Consider the following 25,426-nt stretch of genomic DNA (forward strand, 5'->3'; position numbering starts at 1 on the left):
AGGGAAATCTTTTTTAAAGAAATAAATAAATGGGCCCACTTTCTAGTGGGTCATTTTTGGTGGCTAAAGTGAAACCTCATCTACCCTCATGTGCATTAGTAAACAGCATAAACAGAGGCATTTGCATTTTGCATAGGCTGAGACTGGTGTTTTAAGCTAAACGTGGCAATTCACCAGGTGGACAGGAAAGGTTTACTTAAAACTACCCTGGGTTGAATTTCCCAGCGGAAGTAGAAACTGATGCTTTTCACTGTACGGAATTTGGACTACTTGGCTAAAACTGAAGTACAGGTGGGAGGGAAGTGAACGTGGAGGCAACAGAAGTGAGTGGGGAGGCTAGCGAGCAGCAAAGATCCTCTCAATTTCTATCCTTCCTGCCTGGGGGGATGGGGAGCTTGTGAAGCAAAGATGCCCTGGAATCCAATGTTTGCATGATTCTTGTTTCTCTAAGCTCAGCACTCACAACATCCTCGCTCATGGACTTCGCTCATGTCTGACCACAAGGAATGTTTCCCAATCTTCCTAACTGGACAGCTACCCAGTAAGGGCACGACTTGGAGGGGTTAAAACAAAACCCTATCCATTTCTTTCCTCTCCCTTCTATCAACCTCAGGGTAAAAAGGAGCAGTAGTCTTCAAGTGCAAAGTCACATATATAGTCCTATTTGGAAATGATTCGAATGGGGAAGTCATTCAGAAGAAAGTCTAGAAAGGTCATTTGTAATGTGGGTCCTGTTCCAATCTGAGAAGATCATAAGGAAGCTCTGGCTTTTTTGGTGACGGGGGGTGGGTCTGTAGTCCTGGAGGTTTTATCCTCAGAGTTGGTGTGTGTTTTGCTGATTGCCTTCTATTTATCTGGGAACACAAGCAGGTGTTCCCTCATCCTCTTGGCTTTCCTGGGTAAAGATTGGTATTTCCTCCTATGAAACTATAAGGGAATGAAAGTGTGTGAACAAAAGAAAGTGCAATTCTAACACACCATTTAAGTTCTGGGAGGAAACAAATAATTTAAGACTGCATCACTTAGGGCGCCTGGGTGGGTTAGTCGGTTGAGCATCCAATTCTTGGTTTTGGCTCAGGTCCTGATCTCGGGATCGTAGGATCGAGCCCCAGATTGGGCTCTGCTTTCAGTGTGAAGTCTGCTGGAGATGATCTCCCTCTCTCCCCCCCCCGTTCCTCCCCCTGCTCGTGTGCTGCTCTCTTTCTCTAAAATAAATAAATAAAAACTTAGAAAAACTTGAAAAACCCACATTACTCAAAATCCACACCACACAACTCTAAAGTCTCCAAAAAGGAAACACAAAGACAGTTCAAACCTAGAGAAAGAACTGGGAGAGGGATGAGAAATGTCCCAGCAGCCCCTGGAGTGGGGAGTAATTTAATAATTAATTGGAGAGAGTTTACTCCCTAGAGAGCCCTTCTGAGTCATGGTTAGGAAGTCAATAATTTAAATCAGTAAAAAATATAAATATCCTGAACTTAACTGGGGAAAAGATCTATGCTGTGCTCAGATTTATAGCTTCTCCAAAAAATTCTTCAAGCCAATTCTAGAGTCAGACAGACTCCAATGACAAGAGACTGGCAATGACAAGATATTTCCCTCAAAGGATTAAATTGGATGATATATGTGAAGCACTCAGCACCATGCTTGGTGCATAGCAAGGGCTCAATGAATAGGAGCTGTTACTAACAAGTAAAGGCTTCCACAAACCCCTGACGTCCGTGCTATAAACCCACAGTGTAGGTTTCGGTTAGGCAGCTAGATTTGGATGCCTTCCTTGGGACAGGGACTCTGTTTCTGGGTTTCCACAGCACTCAACATCTGTTGATGTTTTTGTCTCCACGGCTGTCCTCTGACCACCCCCTACCCAAGTCCCTAGACTGATCTCTCAATGCAATCAATCTTTACACCCACAGCTCCTAGCACAGTGCCTGGCACATGGGAACACAGATGAAACAGTGACTGAACCGAAGCCAAGAGCCTGAGTCACTGCTGGTTTTGTCAGTCTTGTTTTCATCCCGGGGGTAGTGTTTGAATGAGGAAGGATGGACAGAGAAACATCTCCATGCCCTCAAGAGAGGCTTCCTGTCTTAGAGTGTGCAAGGACCATCACCAGGGAGATTACTGTTCCTACTTTGCGGATTTGTTATAAGGTGAAAATTCCTAAAATCGATATAACTGGCATAATTTTGCTTTGATAAAAACTAAATGGAGGCAGGGTACCTGGGTGGCTCAGTGGTAAGTTAAATCCTTTTTTTAAAGATTTTATTTATTTATTCATGTGAGACAGAGAAAGAGAGAGAGAGAGAGAGAGAGAGAGAGGCAGAGACGCAGGCAGAGGGAGAAGCAGGCTGCATTCAGGGAGCCTGACGTGGGACTCGACCCCAGGTCTGCAGGATCAGGCCCTGGACTGAAGGCAGTGCTAAACTGCTGAGCCACCCGGGCTGCCTGGTAAATTAAATCTTAAAATAAATAAATAAATAAATGGAGGCAGCCTCTTGGGCTGGTTGACTTTTTTTTTTTTAGCTCTACACCCAATGTGGGGCTTGAACTCACAAGCCTGAGATCAAGAGTCGCGTGTTCCACCGACTGAGCCAGCCAGGTGCCCCCAAGATGACTTTTTATTCCTGTGTTAATTTCAACGTGCCTGTATTTTCTCTCTCTCTTTTTAAAAATATTTTATTTATTTGAGAGTGTGTGGCAGAGAGAGCATGAAGGGGGTGTAGAGGGAGAAGCACACCCCTCGCTGAGGAGGGAGCCCAATGCAGGACTGGATCCCAGGACCCCAGGATCATGACCTGAGCCAAAGGAAGATGCTTAATTGACTGAGCCACCCAAGCGCCCCATCCCTGCATTCTCTTAAAGGACTCCTTTTGCCTCTGTCACTGCTGAAATTATCTACACCATTTTTGTTTTTTTATTTATTTTAATTTATTTTATTATTTTAAAAAAGATTTTATTAATTTATTCATGAAAGACACAGAGAGAGAGAGGCAGAGACACAGGCAGAGGGAGAAGCAGGCTCCATGAAGGGAGCCCGATGTGGGACTCGATCCTGGGACCCTGGGATCATGTCCTGAGCCAAAGACAGACGCTCAACCGCTGAGCCACCCAGGCATCCCATCTACACCCTTTTTGAACAGATTTGTGTTTCCCAGTCTGTAGCACCTATTTGGATAATGAGTTCTATCTGTCAATACTATAGGCTTTAGAACAAGTTCTAGCATTATTTTTTCCCAAGCTTGGATGGACACCTCCTTGTTCTGATACTGTATTTTATAAGAGCGAACAAGTCCGTGTTCACAGTATGTATATTACTATTGCAATATACAGTCCTAGACCTCTGCACGCGGTATCTAAACCGAACAAAAGTATGCTGTCTTCAACAAAATGGGGTTTTCCGGGTTCAATTATTTTGTTAATCTAAAGCTGAAATTAGGTTGCCCAAGGGCTTTGTATTTGTAAACTGGCTGGCTAATTGGAAGCACCCCCAAACAGTCATGCCTTTATGTCCCCCTGGTCAGTAGAAGCAAATTCATTATGGGCACTTCTCCTTTTAAAGGTATTTCCTTTGGTCCTCAACTTTTCAATTAACCAGATTTCAGTGTAATCCCACTCTTCTATGGCCAAGGGTTTACGAGCACTGTAAATGTTGAAAAGACCATTTTGCTTGTTTTCCTGAAGTGCCTAGCCCCGTGCTCGGCACACAATGAATCCCTTTTAATTAAGGGCCTTTCTTCGTTCTGTTTCTCTGTGCTTAGTCTCAGCTCAAAAGGAAAAGGGGAGAGTACAAATTCGGTAACTCTATTTCTGACCCACAAGGCAGAAAAGGGGAGAGGGCTGTTATTAAAAAATCAAAACAAAAACAAAAACGTTTCTCTGTTTTGTTTCCTAGTTAAGGAAGTCTGGAGAAAAACAAGGGATTTCTTCCTTATTGCAGATTTCATTCAGTCCCTTGTGTGGCCAGAGTCCCTTATGCTAAGGAGCAGGACTAGGCCTCTTTTTGTGGCAGAAGAATGGGAAAAGCCACAGTTGGACAGGGGTCCCTACCAATGTACTAGAGGAGTATGCCTTCTCCTAGGTGCTGGTCAAGGCAATTTGGGACACTTCGATCCTCGCTCCTTCTCTCCCCTTTCCTTCCAGCTCTCCGTTTCCTGTGTCCTTCCCACCCTCCCCATCTCTCCCTTGTTGCCTTGCCAGAGTCTTTAAGCTAGGCGCTGGTACCCAGGGCTGCTGAAGGCCATCAGGGTTAGAGCCTGGCTACTCTGTATGTAGTTGGGAGGTTCCATAATCAGCGAGAGAACAAGACAGCATGAACAGCAGCAAGAGTAAGAGAGAGTTCTTTTTCTCTCAAAACATACCTGAAAGTCATAAGCAGAATATGGTGGCAGGTGGGGAGGGCTATGGTAGTAGGTATTGTACGATGCCACTTGAGGACGAGCATAGTAAGAAACAGTGGGATGGGCGTTTTCAACAGAACAGTTCAGTGCTGGCAGAGTTGGGTTCTGTAAAAGAACACAAATCAGAAACACCATCAACGTTCCTCTTCAGGAGAATGATTAAACAAACTGGCACGTCCATGCTGTGGAATACCATGCAGCTATTGATGGACCATGATGTGGACCTGTGTCTAGTGCCAGGGAAGGTTGTCCAGCAGACATCGCTAAGTAATAACAACAACAATGAGCCACTGGCAAAACTAAGGTGACAATAAAGCCATCAGGGGTTGCTCGGGGTTGTGGCTGGGGACAGGGAGGAAGAGGCAGGGCCCAGAGGATTGTTAGGCCAGTGAAGCTGCTCTGTAGAACAGCAGCATGGTGGACGCATGTCGTCATACATTTGTCCAAACCCACAGAATCACCACCAAGAGTGAGCCCTGAGGTAAACTATGGACTTTGGGTGATAATGCCTTGTCATTGGAGGTTCATCGTTGACAATAAGTGCACCACTCTGCTGGGGATGTAGTTAATGGGGGAGGCTATGTGTGGAGTGGGAGCTGCGAGGGCATGGGAAATCTCTCTACTTGCCTTTTCATTTTGCTGTGAAACTAAAACTGCTCTAAAAAATATAGTCTTAAAAATTTTTTTTTTAAATTAAAAATATAGTCTTAAAAAAACTAGACTGGCAGCCCCGGTGGCTCAGCGGTTTAGCGCCGCCTTCGGCCCGGGGTGTGATCCTGGAGCCCTGGGATCAAGTCCCACATCGGGTTCCCTGCATGAGGCCTGCTTCTCCCTCTGCCTGTGTCTGTGCCTCTCTCTCTGTGTGTGTGTCTGTCGTGAATAAATAAATAATATCTTTAAAAAAACAAAACCCAAAAAAAACCTCCACTATGTTATATAGCATGATTCCCGACTTACATAAAAACAAAGACCTGAACAACTATGTGTGTGTGTGTGTGTGTGTGTGTGTGTGTGTATTTGTAAATGACAACAGACCATCAACTGTGGTTATCTCTGGGGAGGGGAGTAGTATCAGGAGGTAAATGGTGACCCTTTCTTTTCTTTTATGTATTTATTATTTTAAATAGGTTCCACAATGGGCATGGAGCCCAACGGGGGACTTGAACTCATGATACTGAAATCAAGACATGAGCTGAGGGACACCTGGGTGGTTCAATGGTTGAGCGTCTGCCTTTGGCTCAGGGCATGATCCCGGGGTCCCCGGATCGAGTCCCGCATCGAGCTTCCCACAGGGAGCCTGCTTCTCCTTCAGCCTGTGTCTCTGCCTCTCTCTGTGTGTGTCTCTCATGAATAAATGAAATCTTTAAAGAAAGAGACCTGAGCTGATATCCAGAGTCAGACCCTTAGTTGACTAAACCATGCGGGCAGCCCTCTGTTTTTTTTGTTTGTTTGTTTGTTTGTTTGTTTGTTGTTTTTTGTATTATCATATGAATTAGTTGTGTGATTTTCCAATTTTTTATTTTGAAAAATTCAAACCTAGAGAAAAGTTGAAATCGGTCATTTACGTGGTTTCGGAGAACCAAAAAGACAGAAAAGAATAAGACCCAAAATACAAAATGTCACATAGACAAGGCTGAACAGGCTACTGCGCTTGCCGTGACTGAAATGCAATGAATCGAAAGGGTTTGTAAATGTCGTGAGGATTCCTTCGGATTCCAACCTTGCTAAGGAGCTCCTGTGCGACTGCCAAAGGTATTTATTTCTTGCCGGCCCTGCGGGGGATGGGGGGGGGACAAACCCCAGCAGTGCACAGAAACCATGAAAGATGAGGTGGAGCATATTGATCCCCCTTGGGGTGCACACAAAACAACGCAGGAAGAATTTGATGTCATTTTTATAACATGATTCAGGTGTGTGTAGCCCTCCAAGGGTCAAAGCTGATCTTGCTGTGATGGGGAGTCCTGCTCTCAACTGGGCCAAAGCACTGCTAAGGGAAGTCACCACTGCTCACTGGTTCCCAAACAGGACTGTCCCCAGCAGGACCTTGTGAGTGCCATATGGGTCAAAGTGCACGATAAATGTTTTTCCCGTTTTCCGTGTCATTGACACCACTGCCATTTGTGTGGATAACCAAGAACGGTCTGCAAAATCAATGCGTCTTGATTCGGGTCCGTATCTACTCCACATTAGTGGAGAGCAGAAGCTTCCTCTGGAGTGATGAAAATGTGTGGGCAGGCTTTGGCAGTGGCTACAGGCAGCCAAGCCGGGGTGTTGGCAGAGGAATCCTCCTCCTAACAAGTTTCAACACAGTTCTGCTGCTCTCTTCCTGGGAGTGGGCTACTGTTTACATCTCTGGGAGGTTTGAAGAGCTACAAATCTCAGGCATCACAATGCAGCTCCCAGACAGGCAGGGAAATGTTTGTCAGCTCCTCCCACGTTGGGGAGAGGGCTGAGATTCTTGACCATTCCAAGGACTGGATCGCTTTACAGAAGAGAAAGTGCTAGGAAACGCCCTTACCTCCCTACCAGAATTCTAAGAAGGAACCTCATCCCCCAGGAAATCCCAGAAAGTATGTTCCCTTGGCCTTCTGTCAATTAAAAACACGCCCTCCAGCTCTTGCAAAATGAAACCAGTCCTTCTATGCAAATAAACTAAGCCTACCCAGGGAGAAACAATCAGGCAATGTAAACTCTATCTATAAAAATTTTTGTGTGTTCAGCGAGGCCAGGGGCCCAGGATAATCTTTGAAAGGAAGTTGACTATTACAGAGAGAGCAACACAAGAGGAAGATTGAATGAGCACAGGAAAGCCACAGAAGAGAGGAGAGTCAAGGGTAGAGGGTATAGACAGAATGGACAGGGCAAGAGCGGTGGAGGGAACAAAGAGGTAAATGGGTGGGCAAGGAAGGAACAAAAGAGATGACTCTAGGGGCACGTGGGTGGCTCAGCGGTTGAGCATCTGCCTTTGGCTCAGGGCGTGATCCCAGGGTCCTGGGATCAAGTCCCACGTCAGGCTCCCTACATGGAGCCTGCTTCTCCCTCTGCCTATATCTCTGCCTCTCTCTGTGTGTCTCTCATGAATAAATAATCTTTTAAAAAAGAGAGATGGTTCCAAATACATGTCTGGTGAGGTCTTAAGCTGATAACTCTGACTTTACAGCAAATTTGGGCTCTGTGTCTGTTCGTGCATGCATACAGCTGCGTGTGTACTTCTGTTAAAACTCTGGGGTGCCGAAGTTCTGAGGCTCCCGTTACTAATCAGTAGCACTCTGAGCTCCGGAGAACAAGAGGTTCCTTGGTGGCCCAGGAAACGGTGAACGCAATCTTGCCTGGACAAAACAGAGTCTATTCTTAGATGATGATTGCGGACTTTGAAAAGACTGCCTCTTTTACTCCTCCCCATTTGACTCCAAACCAGGGACCCCGATGAGGAGCAAATGGTAAGATACGGTCACCTTTTATTTATTTTTAAAAGATTTTATTTGTTTATTCATGAGAGAGACAGAGAGAGAGAGAGGCAGACATAGGCAGAGGGAGAAGCAGGCTCCCTGAAGGGAGCCTGATGCGGGACTCGATCCCAGGACCCCAGGATCACAACCTGAGCCAATGGCAGATGCGCAACCACTCAGCCACCCAGGCATCCCACCATGTCTCATTTTAATAAATTGATCAAAGTAATGGCTCCCTTTTGGCACCCCATTTTCCATTCCCACTCGCTCTCCCATCTCATGAACCGGATGCCTTGCCCCTGATCTTTGCTCTCATCTTTCCTTTTCCCCACTGGCCTTTGACCGAGTTCCCAGTCCCAGCATTTGTACTTCCCTGGCCCTCCTCCTCCTTTCCTCCTAAAGAAGCTCTGGATGGTTGGAAACAACTCGCTTTTACTTGTTCTAAATTAAAGCAACTAAACAAAGGAGGTAATGTGTGTTGAAGCACTTGTAGAACCGGAAAGGGCTATCCAAACGTTGGTCCGGGCAACTGGGATGCAGTAGAAAGAGCAAAGGCTCTGGCATCTGACAAACCTGGGCTCCAGTCCCAGCTCTGCTGCTTAGTTCTGGGCAAGTCACTTGACCTCTGTTGGCTGTTTCCTCATCTGTTAAATGGGGGCAGTAATGCTTAGCTCATCAGGTAGTAATAGTGGTGAGCAGTGAAGAAAGTAATTGTGTGGAGCGCCTGGGTGGCTCAGTGGTTGAGCGTCTGCCTTTGGCTCAGGTCATGATCCCGGGGTCCTGGGATCGAGTCCCGCCCAGGTTCCCTGTGAGGAGCCTGCTTGTCCCTCTGCCTATGTCTCTGCCTCTCTCTGTGTGTCTCTCATGAATAAATAAAATCCTAAAAAAAAGAAAGTAATTGTGCAAAAGCCCTTTGTATAAAGTGCCATCACTGCTACCTCTCAAGACAGACCCTCAACAAACCCCCTCCCCACCAAAGATCAAAAGTCACAGTGAAGAGCCCAGAAATAAACCTGTACATCAAGGGTCAACAGATTCCTTGCAGGAATTCCTTGCAGGAATTCAGGCTACCGAGTAGTCACTGCCCACTACATTTCTGCCTCAGGCTAGCTTGGCCACGGAGGTCTGAAAGCACTAGGAATGTTCCAGAGAACCCTTAACACCCATCCCGATGTCCCATGTCCTCAACTCACCAACCCCAGAGCTTCTCTTCCAGCCAAAGTGGCTCACATTCTATGCAGTGCCTCGGCTTTCACCTGTCCCCTGGGGAAAGTCTCCAAGAACACAGGGCATTCTTTGTTCAACCCAGAAACAGCTTTTCTGAAGCCTCCTCACCCCTAAGCTCCCTCAGGCCCAAACCTACAGGGCCTCCTCCCTCCAATGGTCCTACTGATGCTGGTGTGCCCCCCACTCATGAATGCATCGGCTTGCCCTGGTTCAGTTCCGGGAGAGGTGCGGGAATGAGAAATGTGCATATGGGCCCAGCGGTTTAGCGCCACCTTCAGCCCAGGGTGGGATCCTGGAGTCCCAGGTTGGAGTTCCATGTCAGGCTCCCTGCGTGGAGCCTGCTTCTCCCTTTGCCTGTGTCTCTGCCTCTCTCTCTCTCTGTGTCTGTCATGAATATATAAATAAAATCTTTTAAAAATTAAAAAAGAAATGTGCATATGAGGGGTGTCGGGTGGCTCAGTGGGCTGACTGACTCTGGGTTTCAGCTCAGGTTGTGATCTCAGGGTCGTGAGATCGAGCCCCACGTGGGGCTCTGCACTGGGCATGCAGCCTGCTTGAGATTCTATCTCTCCTGCTCCCTCTGCACCCACCTCCCATCCGCTCTTACTCTCTCTCTCTCTTAAATAAATAAATAAATAATAAATAAATAAATAAATAAATAAATAAAGTTTTTTTAAAAAGCATGTATGAGAGGAAGAGAAAAAAGACAGACTGGCCGGGAGCAGGGAAGGAAATCTCTTGACTTGGAGTCACCGGCAGGAACACTCAGTGACTTCCTCTCCACCTGCTCCTGCTGTGTTGAGTGTTTTCTTTTTCCTTGTTTTACCCCACCTTTCACTTACCATTGCTTAGCCTTTTGACAGTCCGAGGTCAAATTACAAACTGCTTCTCAGGTTCCTGTTCCTCAGGGACCCAAAAATGGGACAGAAGCAGCCTGGGGCTTAGGGGCTACCTGCCTTGTTTCTGAGGTCAAAGGAAAACCCCTTTTAGGCACAAAATAATTCCCTAAACACATGTGGGTCGCTTCCCTAAAGCCGAGGTACTCAATCCTGGCTGCAGAGCAGAACCGCCCCGGGAACTTTTAAAACTATTGATGCCCGGGTTTCAATTTAGAACAATTAAATTAGAATCTCTGGAGGAGGGGTCCAGGCAGCTGGGCTTTTTAAGATCCTCAGGTGATTCTATTCTAATAGGAAGCCAGGCTGACAACCATAGCTCTAAGGCTATTATCTCCACAATTAGAGATCAAGGTTTTTGTTAAATAAGCAAATACTTCCCAAACAAACAAAATCTTTAAAAAAAAAAAATAAGCGGGATCCCTGGGTGGCGCAGCGGTTTGTGGCGCAGCGGTTTGGCGCCTGCCTTTGGCCCAGGGCGCGATCCTGGAGACCCGGGATCGAATCCCACGTCGGGCTCCCGGTGCATGGAGCCTGCTTCTCCCTCTGCCTGTGTCTCTGCCTCTCTCTCTCTCTCTCTCTCTCTCTCTCTCTGTGTGACTATCATAAATAAATTTAAAAAAATTTAAAAAAATAAGCAAATAAATGCTTAGAAATGCTTTAAAAGCAAAGGAAGGAAGAAGCCCACTATTATAGAGCACTTACTGGGTGCTGAGTCCCCGGTGCTTTTGTGCATGCATGCGTGCACACAAATATGGCAAGGAGTGGAGAGGGTGGATAGGGAACTCAGGGAGGCCAAGGTTGAGGACAAAACCCCACAAGCAGCTTAGCCCAGGGCTGGCCCGTCACATGGAGAAAGAGAAGAGCTCAGATGGTCTTTCTGGAGAAACTCCAGGATGAAATTCCTGGGGAGGGGGAAACTAGCATTACCCTTACCTGAGCTAAAACAAAACAAACAAACAAACAAAACCTCTTTCCTTCCATCTCTCCCAAATCTGTCAAGGGAAAAACTATCCAGAAAGGTTTCTACTAAAAGTGTGTGTTTGTGTGGGGGGTGGGGGCGGGGGTGCATGAAAGGCTATGTTTACATAACTAGCATGAACGGGAGAATTGAGGACACCAGCTCCTCATCCCTACCTGCAGAATGTGCCTCAAGAACACACGCAACTCATGTTAACAAAGTTTTGCGCACTGATGACACTGCCTGGCTCCTTCAACTTGAGATGTATGAAGGCAGCTACATTCTTAAAGCAATTGCTTCTGATTCCTCCCTGGAAAACATGGGTCCCCATTGCCTCCAACCTCCCAGCCTCTACCCTGGCCCCTGACAGGGGCCTCTGGAATGGGAAGGCACTTCCTTCCTTACCATGTCCTTAAAGCCTCCAAGGACAGCGGCAGTGATGATGCCCAGGAACAGACCGACGATGTTGAGGATGGTGGCAGACCAGAGCAGGTGGTAGAGGTGAATGATGTCCTGGCAGCTGCTGACGTCAATGTATTCGTAGTACCCCCCGGTGATCTCCACGCGGCTGGACAGGGAGAAGCACACACCAGTCAGTCCCCAGGGAGCAGGCTGTCCCCCTAGGGCTTTGGCTACCTTGCAGCTCAGCGAAAAGACAGGTGAGCAGGCGGGGAGCTATGGTAAGGGACACCATAGCCATGAATACACTGAGGGAGCAAGGCACTATACTAAATCAAAGTGTGATTGCTGTTTACCCAAAAAATAAATTTAAAAAACCACCTCCTACCTACCAGAGAAACACTTGACACCATCACTAACAGAATATGTATACCTATCCATCTATGATCATAGATGTAGATCAAATCTACGATTTTTGAAAAATAATACCTGTATAATAGTAAAAAGTGCTTTAGTCCTTACTACTAGATAGCATATATTGACACTTGCTCCATGCCAGGCACGGTGCTAACTAAGCATTTTACATATGTGAATTCATGAAATCTGTGCTGTCGAATATGATAGCTACTAGTCATGTGACTGTTTAATTACAATGAAGTAAAACAAAAAATTCAGTTCTTCAGGCTCACCATCCACACTTCAGGTGCTCAAGAGCCACCCCAGTGGCTGGCTACTGCGCTGGACAGAGCAGATTACATTCTCATCATTGCCAAAAGTTCTATTGGACAGCACCACAAATCCTTACGATATTCTATGAGGTAGGTACTATCACCATTCCCATTTGCCAGATGAAGAAACTGAAGCACAAAGTGCTTAGGAACCTGCCCAGGTCATAAGTGGTAAAGCTGGGCTCTGAATTCAGGCTTCAAAGATTTCCAGCATTTCCTCTTTCAAAACAAAACAGCAACAAACAAAGAAACAAAACACAACATCCCAGTAAAGAACTAAAGCCAAGCTACTGCATAAAACCCGAATCTCACCTATTTGGAGAGGCCGACCCTGGCTACTCTGTCCAAAGACACCCTCACCCCCACCCCACCTGGCCGGCCACCGTCTACCATATTACTTTCTATGGACTGAATTGCATCCCCCTCTAAAATTCATAAATTGAAGCCCTAACTCCCAACATGATTGCATTCTGACACAGGACTTTTAGGAGCTAATTAAGGTTAAATGAGGTTAGAAGGGCAGAGCCCTAATCCGATAGGATTGATGGCTTTATAGAAAGAGGAAGAGAGAGATCTCGCTCCATCTGCACGCACTGAGGAAAGGCCAGGTGAGGACACAGGGAGAAGGTGGCGGTCTGCAAGCCAGGAAGAGAGCCCTCCCCAGAACCCAGCCACCCTGGCACCCTGATTTCAGACTTCCAGCCTCCGGTACTAGGAGAAAATGAATGTCCAGTTGTTGAAACCACCCAGTCTATGGTATTTTATCATGGCAGCCCAAGCTGACTAATACATCGTTCTCCTTGAATCGCTCTCTAGCACTTATTCGTTACTGTCTGTCCCTCAGACTTGAATGTAAGCTCTACGGCAGGGACTCAGTTTGTTTTGTTCACTGCTGTCCCTGACTCCTAGCTGGTGCTACATAAACACCTGTTGAACTGATTAAATGAAAGTTCCTGTCTTCTTGGATGTTGCAAACTAGTTTACAACTTGGCCACTGGAATCGCTAATGAATCTCCAACACTGTGGTCCTTAAAATTAAAGTCACGACCAAACACCTTGGCACCGGATGGTTATTACATGTGACTCCCCTCTTATAAGAACACTGGCAGTGAAAAAGGACAAAAAAAAATTAGGGGTTAACCTCCAAAGAGAATCAAGGAGGGATTGTTCACACAAGAAAAGACTTTTAAACCTCACAGATGATTTTATCTTAGGATTCTTTAAAATCAGTGCTTTCAATGTTTTTCTGAGGAATTGCAATCAGTGTGGTTATGGGACAGACTGCGTCAGAACCATCTGTGTTTGTGTGCATGTGTGCCTGCCGGTGTGTGTCAGTGCCTTGTGTGTGTGTGCATAGGTCTTTGAGAAAGAGATGCTTAAACATGCAGATTCCCAGGCCCAGCCCCAGTCCCACAGAATCTGGCAAAATCTCTGAGGGTGAGACATGGGAAACTGTTAACAAGTTCACTGATATTTGAAACCCACTGTTCTATTCATTTATTTATTATTTTTTAAGTAAACTCTGCCTCCAACTTGGGGCTCCGACTCTTGACCTTGAGATCAAGAGTCACATACTCTACCTGACTGGGCCAGCCAGGCACCCTGAAACCCAGTTTTGTTTTATTTTAATTTTTTATTTTTATTTGAGATTTTATTTATTTTCCATGAGAGAGAGGCAGACACAAAGGCAGAGAGAGAAGCAGGCTCCCAGCGGGGAGCCTGATGTAGGACTCCATCCCGGCCGGGGGACCACAACCTGAGCCAAAGGCAGATGCTCAACTACTGAGCCACCCAGGTGCCCCCAAACCCACTGTTTTAAATAGTAAGCTTCCATAGTGAAATTTTAAAAGTGTCTTAATTCAGCAGAATTTGAACTGGATTTCAGTATTTCAAGGGCATAGCTGCAGACCACCCATAAGCAGGAGGGATACACAGAAAGCTTACTGCCCAGTGGCTTTCTGCATACATCAACAAACAATAAGTCCAAAGTAATCATTACTCGTGACAGGGAAAATGTTTTCTTTTTGATAATATTAACTAAGAATATGTATATCTATCATCATAGATGTCAATCAAATCTACAATTTTGAAAACTAATACAGTTATAATAGCAAAAAGTGCTACAGTACTTACTATTACCTGGTACTATCTTAAGCAGTTTGCAAACTCCAACTCACTTAATCTTTATAATAACCCTATATGGTAGGGGCTATTTTTATTCCTGTTACATCCAGATGAGAAAATCAAGGCAGAGAAAGAAACTAATTAAGTATATATGATGGCTAATTGAATTTAAATTTTAAAAAAAAGGAAAAGAAAGAAATTCATTAAGTAGCAGAGGTGAGATCTGAACTCAGACCCTCTATGAGTTTATACTTAACCATGACACTTTGCTGCCTCTCTAAATCAAAACTGAGAGCCACTGACATAAATCATTGTTGAATTCTGTTCCCTATCATTATCAATTATGATCAAACAAATCAGATTTATATTGCATGCTACTTTTTTTTTCATATTACTTGCACATATCTTTTATTCTTCACTGAACTTAGTAGAAAATAACATCGACTCCATAGCACCCAGGATATCAGATACTAGATGGAGAAATGATCCATTAAAGAGGGATTTAAAAAGAAGACATATTTCATTCTCCTTTTCAAGAATTTTAAAAAATTTGTTTCCTTTTCAAAAATTCTTGTTTCTGATATAAAATATGAACATATCCCGTGTTTATTGGGATGTTAAGGCATTAAAATCTCTGAGGTTTAAAAGTCTTTTCCTGTGTGAACAATCCCTCCTCGATTCACTTTGGACGTTAACCTTTAATTTTTTTTGTCCTTTTTCACTGCCAGTGTTCTTATAAGAGGGGAGTCACATGTAATAACCACTCTCAAGAGTATCACTTATTAATAAAGAGATTTATGCAGTGAAATGGAAGATAGCTTACTGCCACGAAGTGGCACAGACAGGACTGTCCAAAGGCAGGCCCCATGGGTAAGAGTGGGTATGGGGTTGTAGGGGCGCAGGAGAGGCTGGAGAGTCAGCTTCTGACTTCCCCCAAATTATCTTTGTTTACTTCCCAACACACTGAGGGCAGGCTGGGAGTACCCACGGACAGGCAGTAGAGCACAGCCGACTTTTGAGTCGGACTGCATTTGGATCCCAGCCGAGTCACTTATTTGTTATCTGACCCCGAGCAACTTTCTTAACTTCTCCAAGCCTGGGGGATTTAATAAGAGAATGCATGAAAGCAGCATTCCACCACAGAGTAAGAGCCCCCCAGCATAACATGTAGCTATTTTTTTTCCCCTTCTAAGAGCCAGCCTCTGGCAATGAACCTTTAAATCTTGTTCTTGAAGCGTTGACACTTTAAAGGCACAGACCACACACCACCATGATAGGTTAGTGGTTTGTTTAAAAATATTCAACAATTTTAGATACGATATGTTCGGTTCTAGTTTGAGCAGGTTCAGCAGCTATATTCAGTAGAATATATATATATATATATATATATATATATATATATATATCTTTTTTTTTTTTTTTTTACTTAACCATGAAGCAAAAGAACATTGGTACTTAGATCTGGTTCAGGGTTTAGCAGAGTAATGCGGTGTGTTTCTGTTTGAGATTCACAATTCCACTTGGTTCCGTCTGCATGACTGCAAGGCCCTCCTACCAGACCCCACCACTGCCCACCTAAGTTTCCTCAAACATTTTTAAAACTAAATTATCCATTTATTCAAAATCCTTCTATGGCTCCATTACCTTCCGGAAAAGGGGTCCGGAATTTCCTCAGTCTGCCATAATCCAACTCCAAAATGGTATCCACGTTCCAGCTAGGCTGGAATCATCAGAAACCCCAAAACTGGCCATGCTGGGTACTTCTTCCACAGGCTCAGATTTCTCTCCCTGCATGGAAGGCTCTGCCTTTTGTTCTCTGCCTCTCCTAAACCTCTCCTGCTGCTCGAAGCTTCCGTACCCATCCCTCTAGTGTCTTCTTCAAGGAATCCAGTGCCCATTCATTGGCTTTTTCCCGGGGCTCCCACAGCCTCAGACAGTCTATTCCTCTTAGTTTGGCCCTTCGCAGCTGTCAATCACTCAGTCATTTAACCCGATGTTTAGCGAGAGCCCACTCAGTGCTGAGTACCATTCTGGGGGCTGAGGCTATAAGCAAGGTGGACATAACGTCTGGCCTCAACTGTAACCTCTTGAGGGTGAGGGTCATCTCTTACATTTCTTTTGTGTCTCTCTCACTGCCTAGCACAGTAGTAGAAACATTATAAGTCATCAATAAGTACCTGGTGAATGGGTAACTGAGTTCAAAGGCGGATTGTGGCATTGATCATGAGATTGATTACCCAATATGGGCTTTCACTCTCTCTCAACTTGCTGGGTTTGCCTGGAGAAACGGATACCCTCTCTGTGTTTCAGTCCCCATTTAACAAAGCAGGAGGCGACAGATCTTGGATAAGGCACAAGGTCATCGTCCTGCTCATCCCCCATAGGGGCCTGAACCATGGGAATCTGTGTATGGGTCTAAGCTATCCTTCCCACACACCCCTCCCCCCCAGTAAAATGAGTTCCTTAAAGGTACGATTATGCTTTCTCCATACCTGTTCTTCTCGAACAGTCCCTGGCACACATTTTTGGAGCTCCATAAAAGTTTGTTGAAGGGAAGAATGACTGAAAGTAAGCTACCTTCTACCAGTTGAAGCAGTCCGCAAACCACCCCATATCCTTCCATTTCCTTGAGGAGACCCACCGGAAGCCGGGGATATTGACTTGACCTCTCCAGAGCTGAGTGAAGTACTCTGAGAGGCAGTTGCCGAGGAGCTGTGTCCTAGAGAAAGCCACCGTCCTGCACAAGGGTAAATGGAAGAATCTATGTTTGGTATTAAAACCTCACTGCCTTGACGTCAAAGAAAGTTTGTGGGTTTGAGGGGACAGTAGGAACTCTGTTTCCATAGCACTGTACAAATGACTGCCTGATGTTTTTCTTCCCACTTTTTTTTCTCTTGGCCTCCTTTCCAGGAAATGGACTGGAGGAGCTGGCAATTGATTAAAAATAGGTTTCGTGTGAGGAAAACAAATACACGCTCGGCAAAATTAAAGTCCCCGCATCTGTCAGAGTGCTTGTTGCTAGCTATATTTAGGCCTGGAGTTCAGGTCTCTTTGGTGCTGGCTGGAAAAAGCCTCGGGTCAAGGGAAAGCTTTTCCCTCTATTGTAGGATTATTGCCTCTTAGTCACAGGGCCTTGGTTTAGGACCCCCAGTGGGGCTGTTCCCTGATGGAAAGTTCAGTGACTCTTTCCCAGTGGCTTTGCCTTCGGGAACTTAGCACTACAGGCAGGGCCTCAACTGATCCCCGGGGCTGGTCTCGGGGCATCAGGTAGGTGAAAACCATTGCCGCGCTTGAAAGATCTTTAGGGACAATGTCCCTGTGACCCCTCTTAGTTGCCTAGTGCAAGATTTTATCTTCGTGGTAAAAAGGGCGTCCTTCCTCTTGGGACTTGCCAACAAATATAGCTCCTGTTTCATTAGGTCTTTCCCCATGCCCGGTCCTGTGCCTGGGCCTGGGGCTGTGGATAAGACAGAGTCATGTTCCCTGCCTCTAGGGAGCCCAGAGTTTAGCACCGCTCCTCATACAATTCCTTTAGAGCTTTGTTTTTTTTTTTTTTAATTTTTATTTATTTATGATAGTCACAGAGAGAGAGAGAGAGGCAGAGACATAGGCAGAGGGAGAAGCAGACTCCATGCACCGGGAGCCTGATGTGGGATTCGATCCTGGGTCTCCAGGATCGCGCCCTGGGCCAAAGGCAGGCGCCAAACCGCTGCGCCACCCAGGGATCCCCACCTTTAGAGCTTTGAAGACCATACTGGTCTAACTTGCTTGAAGAAAGTAAGAAAGTCAGTTAAGATCAAGTTCAGATTGACAGGAAGATAAGCTGGGCTCGAGACTCCACTTTGGGAAAAGAAATTCACCTAAGGACTCGGCTAAATGGAATTTAAAGTAGAATTACTGTATTCAAACCTCTTCCAGAAACACACCAAATTGCAGAGAGAAAGGTGTGTCTGCAAGGAATCACTTCGCAGCCCTCCCGGCGCGGGCCTCCCCTCTTCTCCACCTCAGGCCAGGCTGGTGCTGGCCAGCTCCCAGACCCCCCCTCCCCAGCAGGCCAGGATGTGGGAAAAGAGGGAGAGCAGGCCAGAGGAGGGGGCGGGGAGAGCAGTGAGCGGGTGAGGGAGGGCGGAGTGGGGGGAAGGATGGAGAAGGACAGCGGCAGGGAAGGCAGGGGAAGGGGAGGCAAAAGCAAAGATAGCAAAATAACCCCAATTCCCCTAGGACCTATTTTACATTCCTTTGATCATTTTTGGAAGGATGAGCTCAGGAAGTACAATTATAGCCAGCTCTCCATCACCGCTGCTAAGGAGGGAAGTCCTTTACAAGTGTTAGTTATTATTACAACATGAATAATTGAACCTCCCAGATCATCCCCAAACCTCATTTGAGGCTTTAAGTTTCTCTTCCACCGCCGCCAAACCTTTTAACGAAATGAGGCTGGAGCTAGGGAAGAAGGTAAAGGGCTGGTGAGAGTCCCCCCACCTCTCCTCCCTGCCTCCAGTCTGGTGGATCTTGATCCTCAAACCAGAGAAAGGGCCCCCCAATACCAAGAGTAAGGGGTGGGAGTGAGGACCCCTCTGGATCGAGTTCCATCCAGGCCCACTCTGCCAACAACTTCCTCTCTTCCCCGTTCCTTCTCCAGGCTCTCAGTGCCCTCATCTTCCATGCTATACAATTCAGTGGCTTATGGGGTCAAATCCAAATTGCTTACAGGGTCAAGTACAAAGTCATTCCTGTGGCCTGTGAGCCTGCCATGATCTGGCCTCTGACTACAGCTCAGCCCTCGCCTCCTACCCCCTGTAGAACTGCCTCCACCTCACAACTGCTGGGAATACCCTTCCCACCTCTACCTCCCTTTTGGTTTGTTTCCTAAATCCCTATTTACCCTTTATTTATTTTTATTTTTTATTTTTTTCCTATTTACCCTTTAAATTTCACCTCCCACATCACTTCCTCCTTGACACTGTTCCCCCAGCAACTCTGACCTTCAGTCACTTGGGTCGCCGGGGTGCCCAGTATATCCATTGATCCCCACTGTACTTCTCACTCTCTGTCATATGTAATCAATTATTCACATGTCTGTCTTGCCTACTAGTCTGTGAGCTCCTCAGCGGTAGACTCTATATTCCTACCACCTAAATATGTTTTAAAAGAAAGAATAAGTGATGTTTTTGCAATTAGAAGGCAGAGAGCCAGAGTGGTTTTGACACGACCAGCACCAACCCTGCTCCTGCCTCAGGGCCTTTGTACTTGCTCTTCCCACTGCTTGAAACACTCTTTCCCCAGGTATCTACTTGGGTTGCCTTCTGGCTTCGTTCAGGTCTCTGCACAAATGTTACCTCCTCAAACAGACCTTCCCTGGCTACTGTCTCACATAGCGTGCACATTCCTCACCTTGTCACTATCTATCTACAAGTCCTGGCTCATTTTTTCCTCAGACCTCTGATCAACACTTGGCATATTATATATTCATGTGCTATCGACTGTTTTCCCTAATAAAATATAAGCTTCATGAGGCCAAAGACTTATTTTGTTTGCTGGTGGCAGCAGTGTCCAGAACAGGGCCAGGCCCAGAAGAAGTGCTCAGCAACTATTTGTTGAGTGTTGTTGAACTTGGCCTTAGATCAAACTGGGTTTGGACCCTACCTCTACCATTTCAAGTTCCGTGTGACCTTGGGCCAAGTGTCTGTTTCCTCTGAGCCTCATTCTCAACATCTGTGAAATGGAGATAACCCTACGTACATCAGAGGTATGAAGTCAAGGAGATCCAATATCCCCAAGCACTTACTTAGCACGGCGCCTGGCACAGAGAAAGCATGTCATGCTTATTAGCTGAAATCTGTTGACAGACCAATGTCTTGCATTTCTCTGATCCCTACCGTGTGCCCTCGCGCTCCGCCCTCCCGGTGCCCACTGAGGGGTCAGAGCCTGGGTGCTCGGCACGTACTTGCCACAGTTGTAGAGGTCACAGCAGAAGCAGGTGTTGCCCCGGATGCGAGGCGTGCAGAATCCAGGGCTGAGGTGAGGGCAGTTCACCTGAGGGCACAGAACAGTGAGGAGATGGGCTGGCAGTGGATGGGAGGCAGGACCCTCTGGGACTGGAAATATGAGTTCGTGACTGATGGAGACGGTGAGGACGGTAAGGATGGCTGTCCGATGAACACAGCAAGGCGGGAGAGGGATGGGGCCAGGCCCTGGGCTGGCTGAACTTGTGCCTGAGACGAGGTACCGTGGAGCCGGGGTCCGTCCAGCCTCGGCCACAGCCCTCGGTGCCCCATCCCTGAAGGGCGGGGATGCAGAGGCAGAAGGATGGATGGAGGACAGACGGAAGAACGAATGACAGCAGGAAAGGAGGACAGGAGGACAGGTGGGGGAGGGGACTCAGGGGGTGGGGGGGGAATCAGAGGGGGAGGAAGACAGAGGGGCCGTCACATGCACTCTGAAGTACGATAGTACCTCTCTAGCTGCCTGGGTAAGGTTCCTCATAACCCTCGCGGAAGGAGAATTTTTGGTTGAGGAACTTATGACCTTTTATAGGAAAAATAGGGTTAGGGGGACCAGGGTTACAAGTGAACCTATGGAAGTCATTATTAATATTTTTACAGTCACCAAGTTAACACAAGAAAGCGATCACCACGAAATCAAGAGAACAGCAATGACATTTTACACATCTCAAGTTTGCAAACAATTGAGACCATCGATTTTTCCATTTACCTGTCTTTTGCGTTTAAGAACTTTTCCAGACTTTCTTCCCCATGTGGATGCAATGAAGTGCTTGTGAATGTGTTTCACTGTGTTATAGACAATTCATAGCAAACGGGCACTATCTTTCTGATAAGCTGTTGGCACACGCACCTTTCTACTCCTCCTTTCAGACCCGAGTATAATTAGAAAAACAGTAAATTTGCGATCGAGGGGAAGGGGGGGGGCAGGTGACAGGCAGAGTCATAATAGAAGTATCCGCCCTGGTGCCTTGGGAGCAGGGCCATCACTTTGCCGAACTCCAGGGGCACCATTCTCATTGTATTTTATGTCAAATGGTAGTTTCATATTCAAGGGGTCTCTGGGTTGGGGTGCAGACGGTGGGTTGAGTTGCTTTCTGAAAATGACCCAGAGCCATGCTTCACCTCATTGCCCACTGCCTGTAGTTGCGTGTGAGGTGGCACAGAACGCAAAGACAGCTGTGTGGGGCGAGAGAGACAAATTGTCATGCTTCCGCAGCCTGGCCTATTGGGGTCATCATGAGAGGGGCCAGGCCGACAGTACAGGCCTCCCCAGAGCCTTAAAGTGGACCAGGTTTCTCAATTACCCTCATGTGGCTTCCTGACTCCTCTTGTTCCTCTTGTGGGCGGGGGGGGGGGGGGGGGGGGGGGGGGGGGGGAGGTGCGGGGAGACCCAGGCTCCGCCTCCCTAGTCCAAGCCCAGTGCTTTGCTGGGGTTCCTGCTTTTCTTCCAGCTGGGCACCGAGTCCAGGCAACGAAACCATCATCTGCAGGGCTGGAGGAGGGGCCTGCCCTGTGGCCTCTGTGCTCATCTGTCCCCCTTGGGATTGAAACCACATACTGCGAGGCTGCCTGCTGGGGTCAGAGGGGCAGCCTGTGGCCACAGAGCAAAGTAAATCTGATTAGGTCTCATGAGGCTCCAACCTATGACCATGGCCTCATTAGCACTTGTGCTCTGACCCACTGAACAAATCAACTCCAGACACCTAGCAGCAAGCCTTAGGCCCATGAAAAGGAGTAAAAGAAAGGGGGTTTCAGGCAGAACAGAAGACTTTCCCAAAAGGTAAGGCACACAGCCTCACCCAGCTCACCTCCTCAGCTTCCTTCTGGGATGTCTTGGGGACGTAGTGGCACCGGTTAGCATAGAGAGGTTTCAGATCCTGGAAAGGGAAACAGCAAACCAAAGGAGTTTGGGTTTTGGAAAACAAAGCAGCAAGTACTCTGATGGGTAATAAAAGATTTGAAAACACACACATGGACACACGCACACACACATGTGCACACGCACACATGAGCAGGCTGTGGGTTGGGTTAATTTCTGAAAACTGCCCATCTATGGAGCCTGAGAATCTGAGGATTAGATACAAATGTCCTCACAACTGCTTTCTACTGGGCCACTTGGTTAATGAGAAATTAGGAAATTGAGAAATGGGCTTCTTGACATTTCCTCTCTGCTTTCATTTCTAGTCTTCATCTTCCTCCCAAGAGGCCCCAGGGAACAAGATGCAGAACTCTTGCAACATAGTCCCAGAAGGAGGTCTCGTTATCACCTGAGGACAGGACTTGGGCTGGCTGACATGTGCTCCCTTCTGTCACTGCACAGCTTTTCCAGAAGAAAGAGCTCAGGAAGCCAGCCCCAGGGGGATGAACAGCGACTGAGCCTGTTGTAGATTTTAACTCAGCTGAACTATTTTTCACTCAGCTACACAGATTAGATAAGGACCATGAACTCCAAAAATACTGCTAAAACACAGAAAACTAACATGGAGTTCAAGGACAGTTGACTTACCCTCCTGGCTTGGCAACTTCCTGGTGAGGGAGCTCTCAGGCATGGGGTTTAGGGTAGAACAGACACAATCCAGGGCTGCCCAGACACTTGCAGTCAGGGGATGTTGTTCCCTTTTGGGGTGATGCCAAACATCCCTTGAGTGGTAAGGGCTCAAAAGCAGGTGAGGCCAAAAGCAGGTGAGGATGGGACAAGCAGTCTGCGGCCAAAGCCCCCTTCCTCCTGCCTCCACTTTTCTCACCATTTGCAATAATCCCAGTGGCTGCCGTTCCCCACCCATGATTTAACATCTCCCGTTCCTGGCACCTGAGTGCCTCCAGTCTCCCAGCCTGTAGCCCTGTCAAGGACCGAGGACTTTCCATCAGCTGCTCCTACGTGAACCTCCTGTCTGTACGATGCTCTGAAAGTACATTGCCCTGTTGGCCGAGGCTGGAGTCTGGCAGGAAAGGAATGTGTTCGTTCACAGCAGGGTTTATTTTCCGTGTTTGGGGACTAGCAGAGGCCCTCACTGTCCTGTGGAAGGGGAGGCTTGATGTGCTGCTTGTAGCCCTCCCAAGCTCCCGCTTCTGCAAAAAGCAATCAGCCTCCAACGGCCCAAACAAAGACAGACATGTTCACACGTGGGGGCTGCCCGTGTGCTGCCTCTGGCTGCTATTCTGCATTGAGACCCCCAGGGAGGAACAAGCCCTAAGCCCTGGCAGTTGGGAGGTGGGAAAAAGTCACTCAGCTCCGTTCGGCAACCTTTTTAATCTGGAAGGGAGACCAACTCTGGAGCAAAGAGTTGGAAATGAAAACTGCTTTATGGCAAGCATGTACTCTGTGCCCAGCCCCCTTAGGGCAGTTGCCACCCATTATCTCATACGGGCCGCAGACTAGGCTTGGGAGGCAGGGTACTGTGCCATCCAGCTGAGGAGGAGGCAACGGTGACACAGGAAGGTAAAGTGACTTTCCCAGCTGGCTGGTGGCCACGTTAGTGGAAGGGCAAGGGAAGGGAAGAAGAGACAAGAGAGAGAAGGAGTGAGACACATTTGGAGGGATGTGTAAGAAGGGTAGGTCTTAAGAGGAAGCACACATGACCCCAGGCCAAAGGACAGGGCAAGATGGTTCAGAAGAGCTCCAACAACAGAAAAGCCTGGCTTTAGGGGCACCTGGATGGCTCAGCAGGTAGAGCGTGAGACTCTTGATCTCAGGGTTGTGAGTTCAAGCCCCCATGTTGGATATGGAGATTACGTAAAAGAAAAACTTAAAATATATATATATATATATATATATATATATATATATATATATATATTATTTATAAAAAAGAACAAGAGAAAGAGAAAAGGCTGGCTTTAGCTCACCAAAGTGGTGCTAGGGCCCCAAAATGCCTTTCATTAGACAGGCCAACAGAGATGGCCATACCTTAATAAAGCCTTCTTCCTCAAAACGCTCTGGGTGTTAGTGAGGACTGGCAGATGTCATAGGATAGGCACAGGGTAAGCAGAAAGGTTTTTCTTAAAGATTCATCCAGCGTGACTCTAAGTCCTTGAATCAAATGCTCTACTGCAGGCCACTAACTGTAGGGAGTACAAAGGGTCTGGAGGCAGAGACAGGTAGGTGATCATTACAGGACACTCCCAGTAAATATAACTGGATTTTTCCCCATTGCCTCTGGCTTAGGCCAGTGATCAAAGACATGAGGAGTATCAAGGAAATTCGAATCAAAACCACGATGAGGTACCACTTCGTTCTCACTCGGATGGCTAGAATTAAAAAGTAAAATAATAAGAATTGGAGAGGATGTGCTGAAATTGGAACTCTTATACATACACTTCTGGTGGGAATGCAAAATGGTGCGCCTATTTTGGAAAAGTGTCTGGTAGGTCCTCAAAAAGGGTAAACATTAAAAAAAAGCGTAAACGTAGTTACCCTATGACCCAGCAATTCCACTTCTAGGTATACACCCCAGGAAAATGAAAACATGCGGCCACACGATACATGAATGTTCACAGCAGCATTATTAATAAAAGCCACAAGTTGAAAACAAGCCAAATGTCCATCACCCGGTGAATGGACAACCAAAATCTGGTCTATCCATATGATGGAATATTCAGGCCATAAAAAGAAATTAAGTGCTGTTACATGTTACAGCATGGATGAACCTTGAGAAAAGAAGTCAGGTCGCAGAAGACAATAATGTTATATGATTCAGTTAATGTGAAATGTTAATTAATACAGGGAAATCTGTAGAGAAAGAAAAGTAGCCTAGTGGTTGCTTAGGGCTGAGGAGAATGGGGTATAGGGAGGTGAGAGTCCAGAATATGGGGTTTCTTTTGGGGGATGATGAAAATCTAAAATTGATGTGGTGATGGTTTGCATGTAACAGTGAAGATACCAAAACCCGCTGAATTGTTCACTTTAAGTGGGCGAATTTTATGGGATGTGAACTACATCTCAATGAAGCTGTTTTTTAAAAAAATACACATTAGGAGTGGGAGGAGGAGGGCAAAGGAGGAAGCCATTTTAGCTCATGATGCCATCAAAATCTACTGCAGGCTTCTTGGCCACTAGGCCTCTGTTACCATGGAGACTGCCTCAGAGTGAATACTCCTTGTCAAATGGGGATTATAATGCCTGCCCTACATATCTCACAGGATTGCTGGGGACCTCGATAGAGATAATAGATGGGAAGGCACACTGAAAAGCTAAATGCGCTACATAAAAACAAGGCATTATTGTTATTAAGATGGCT

The 25,426-nt window shown here is 46.6% G+C and overlaps 1 protein-coding gene across 2 annotated transcripts in view; it reads right to left on the minus strand.

Moving 5' to 3' along the window:
* The window catches only part of TMEM255A (transmembrane protein 255A), a 52,068-nt gene that overhangs the window by 5,945 nt on the left and 20,697 nt on the right, over positions 1 to 25,426 (minus strand). The window contains exons 5-9 of one of the 2 annotated variants that reach the window (XM_025431215.3): positions 21,998 to 22,066; positions 20,641 to 20,712; positions 20,132 to 20,220; positions 11,339 to 11,501; positions 4,362 to 4,505 (exon numbers count right to left, since the gene is read on the minus strand). In XM_025431215.3, the coding sequence (XP_025287000.1) occupies positions 4,362 to 4,505; positions 11,339 to 11,501; positions 20,132 to 20,220; positions 20,641 to 20,712; positions 21,998 to 22,066 (537 nt within the window). The remainder of the gene's footprint in view (positions 1 to 4,361; positions 4,506 to 11,338; positions 11,502 to 20,131; positions 20,221 to 20,640; positions 20,713 to 21,997; positions 22,067 to 25,426) is intronic. The other variant, XM_025431216.3, reaches the window with a different exon arrangement.

The sequence above is a fragment of the Canis lupus genome, chromosome X (genome assembly GCF_003254725.2).
Source record: "Canis lupus dingo isolate Sandy chromosome X, ASM325472v2, whole genome shotgun sequence".
NCBI classification, from domain to species: Eukaryota; Metazoa; Chordata; class Mammalia; order Carnivora; family Canidae; genus Canis; species Canis lupus.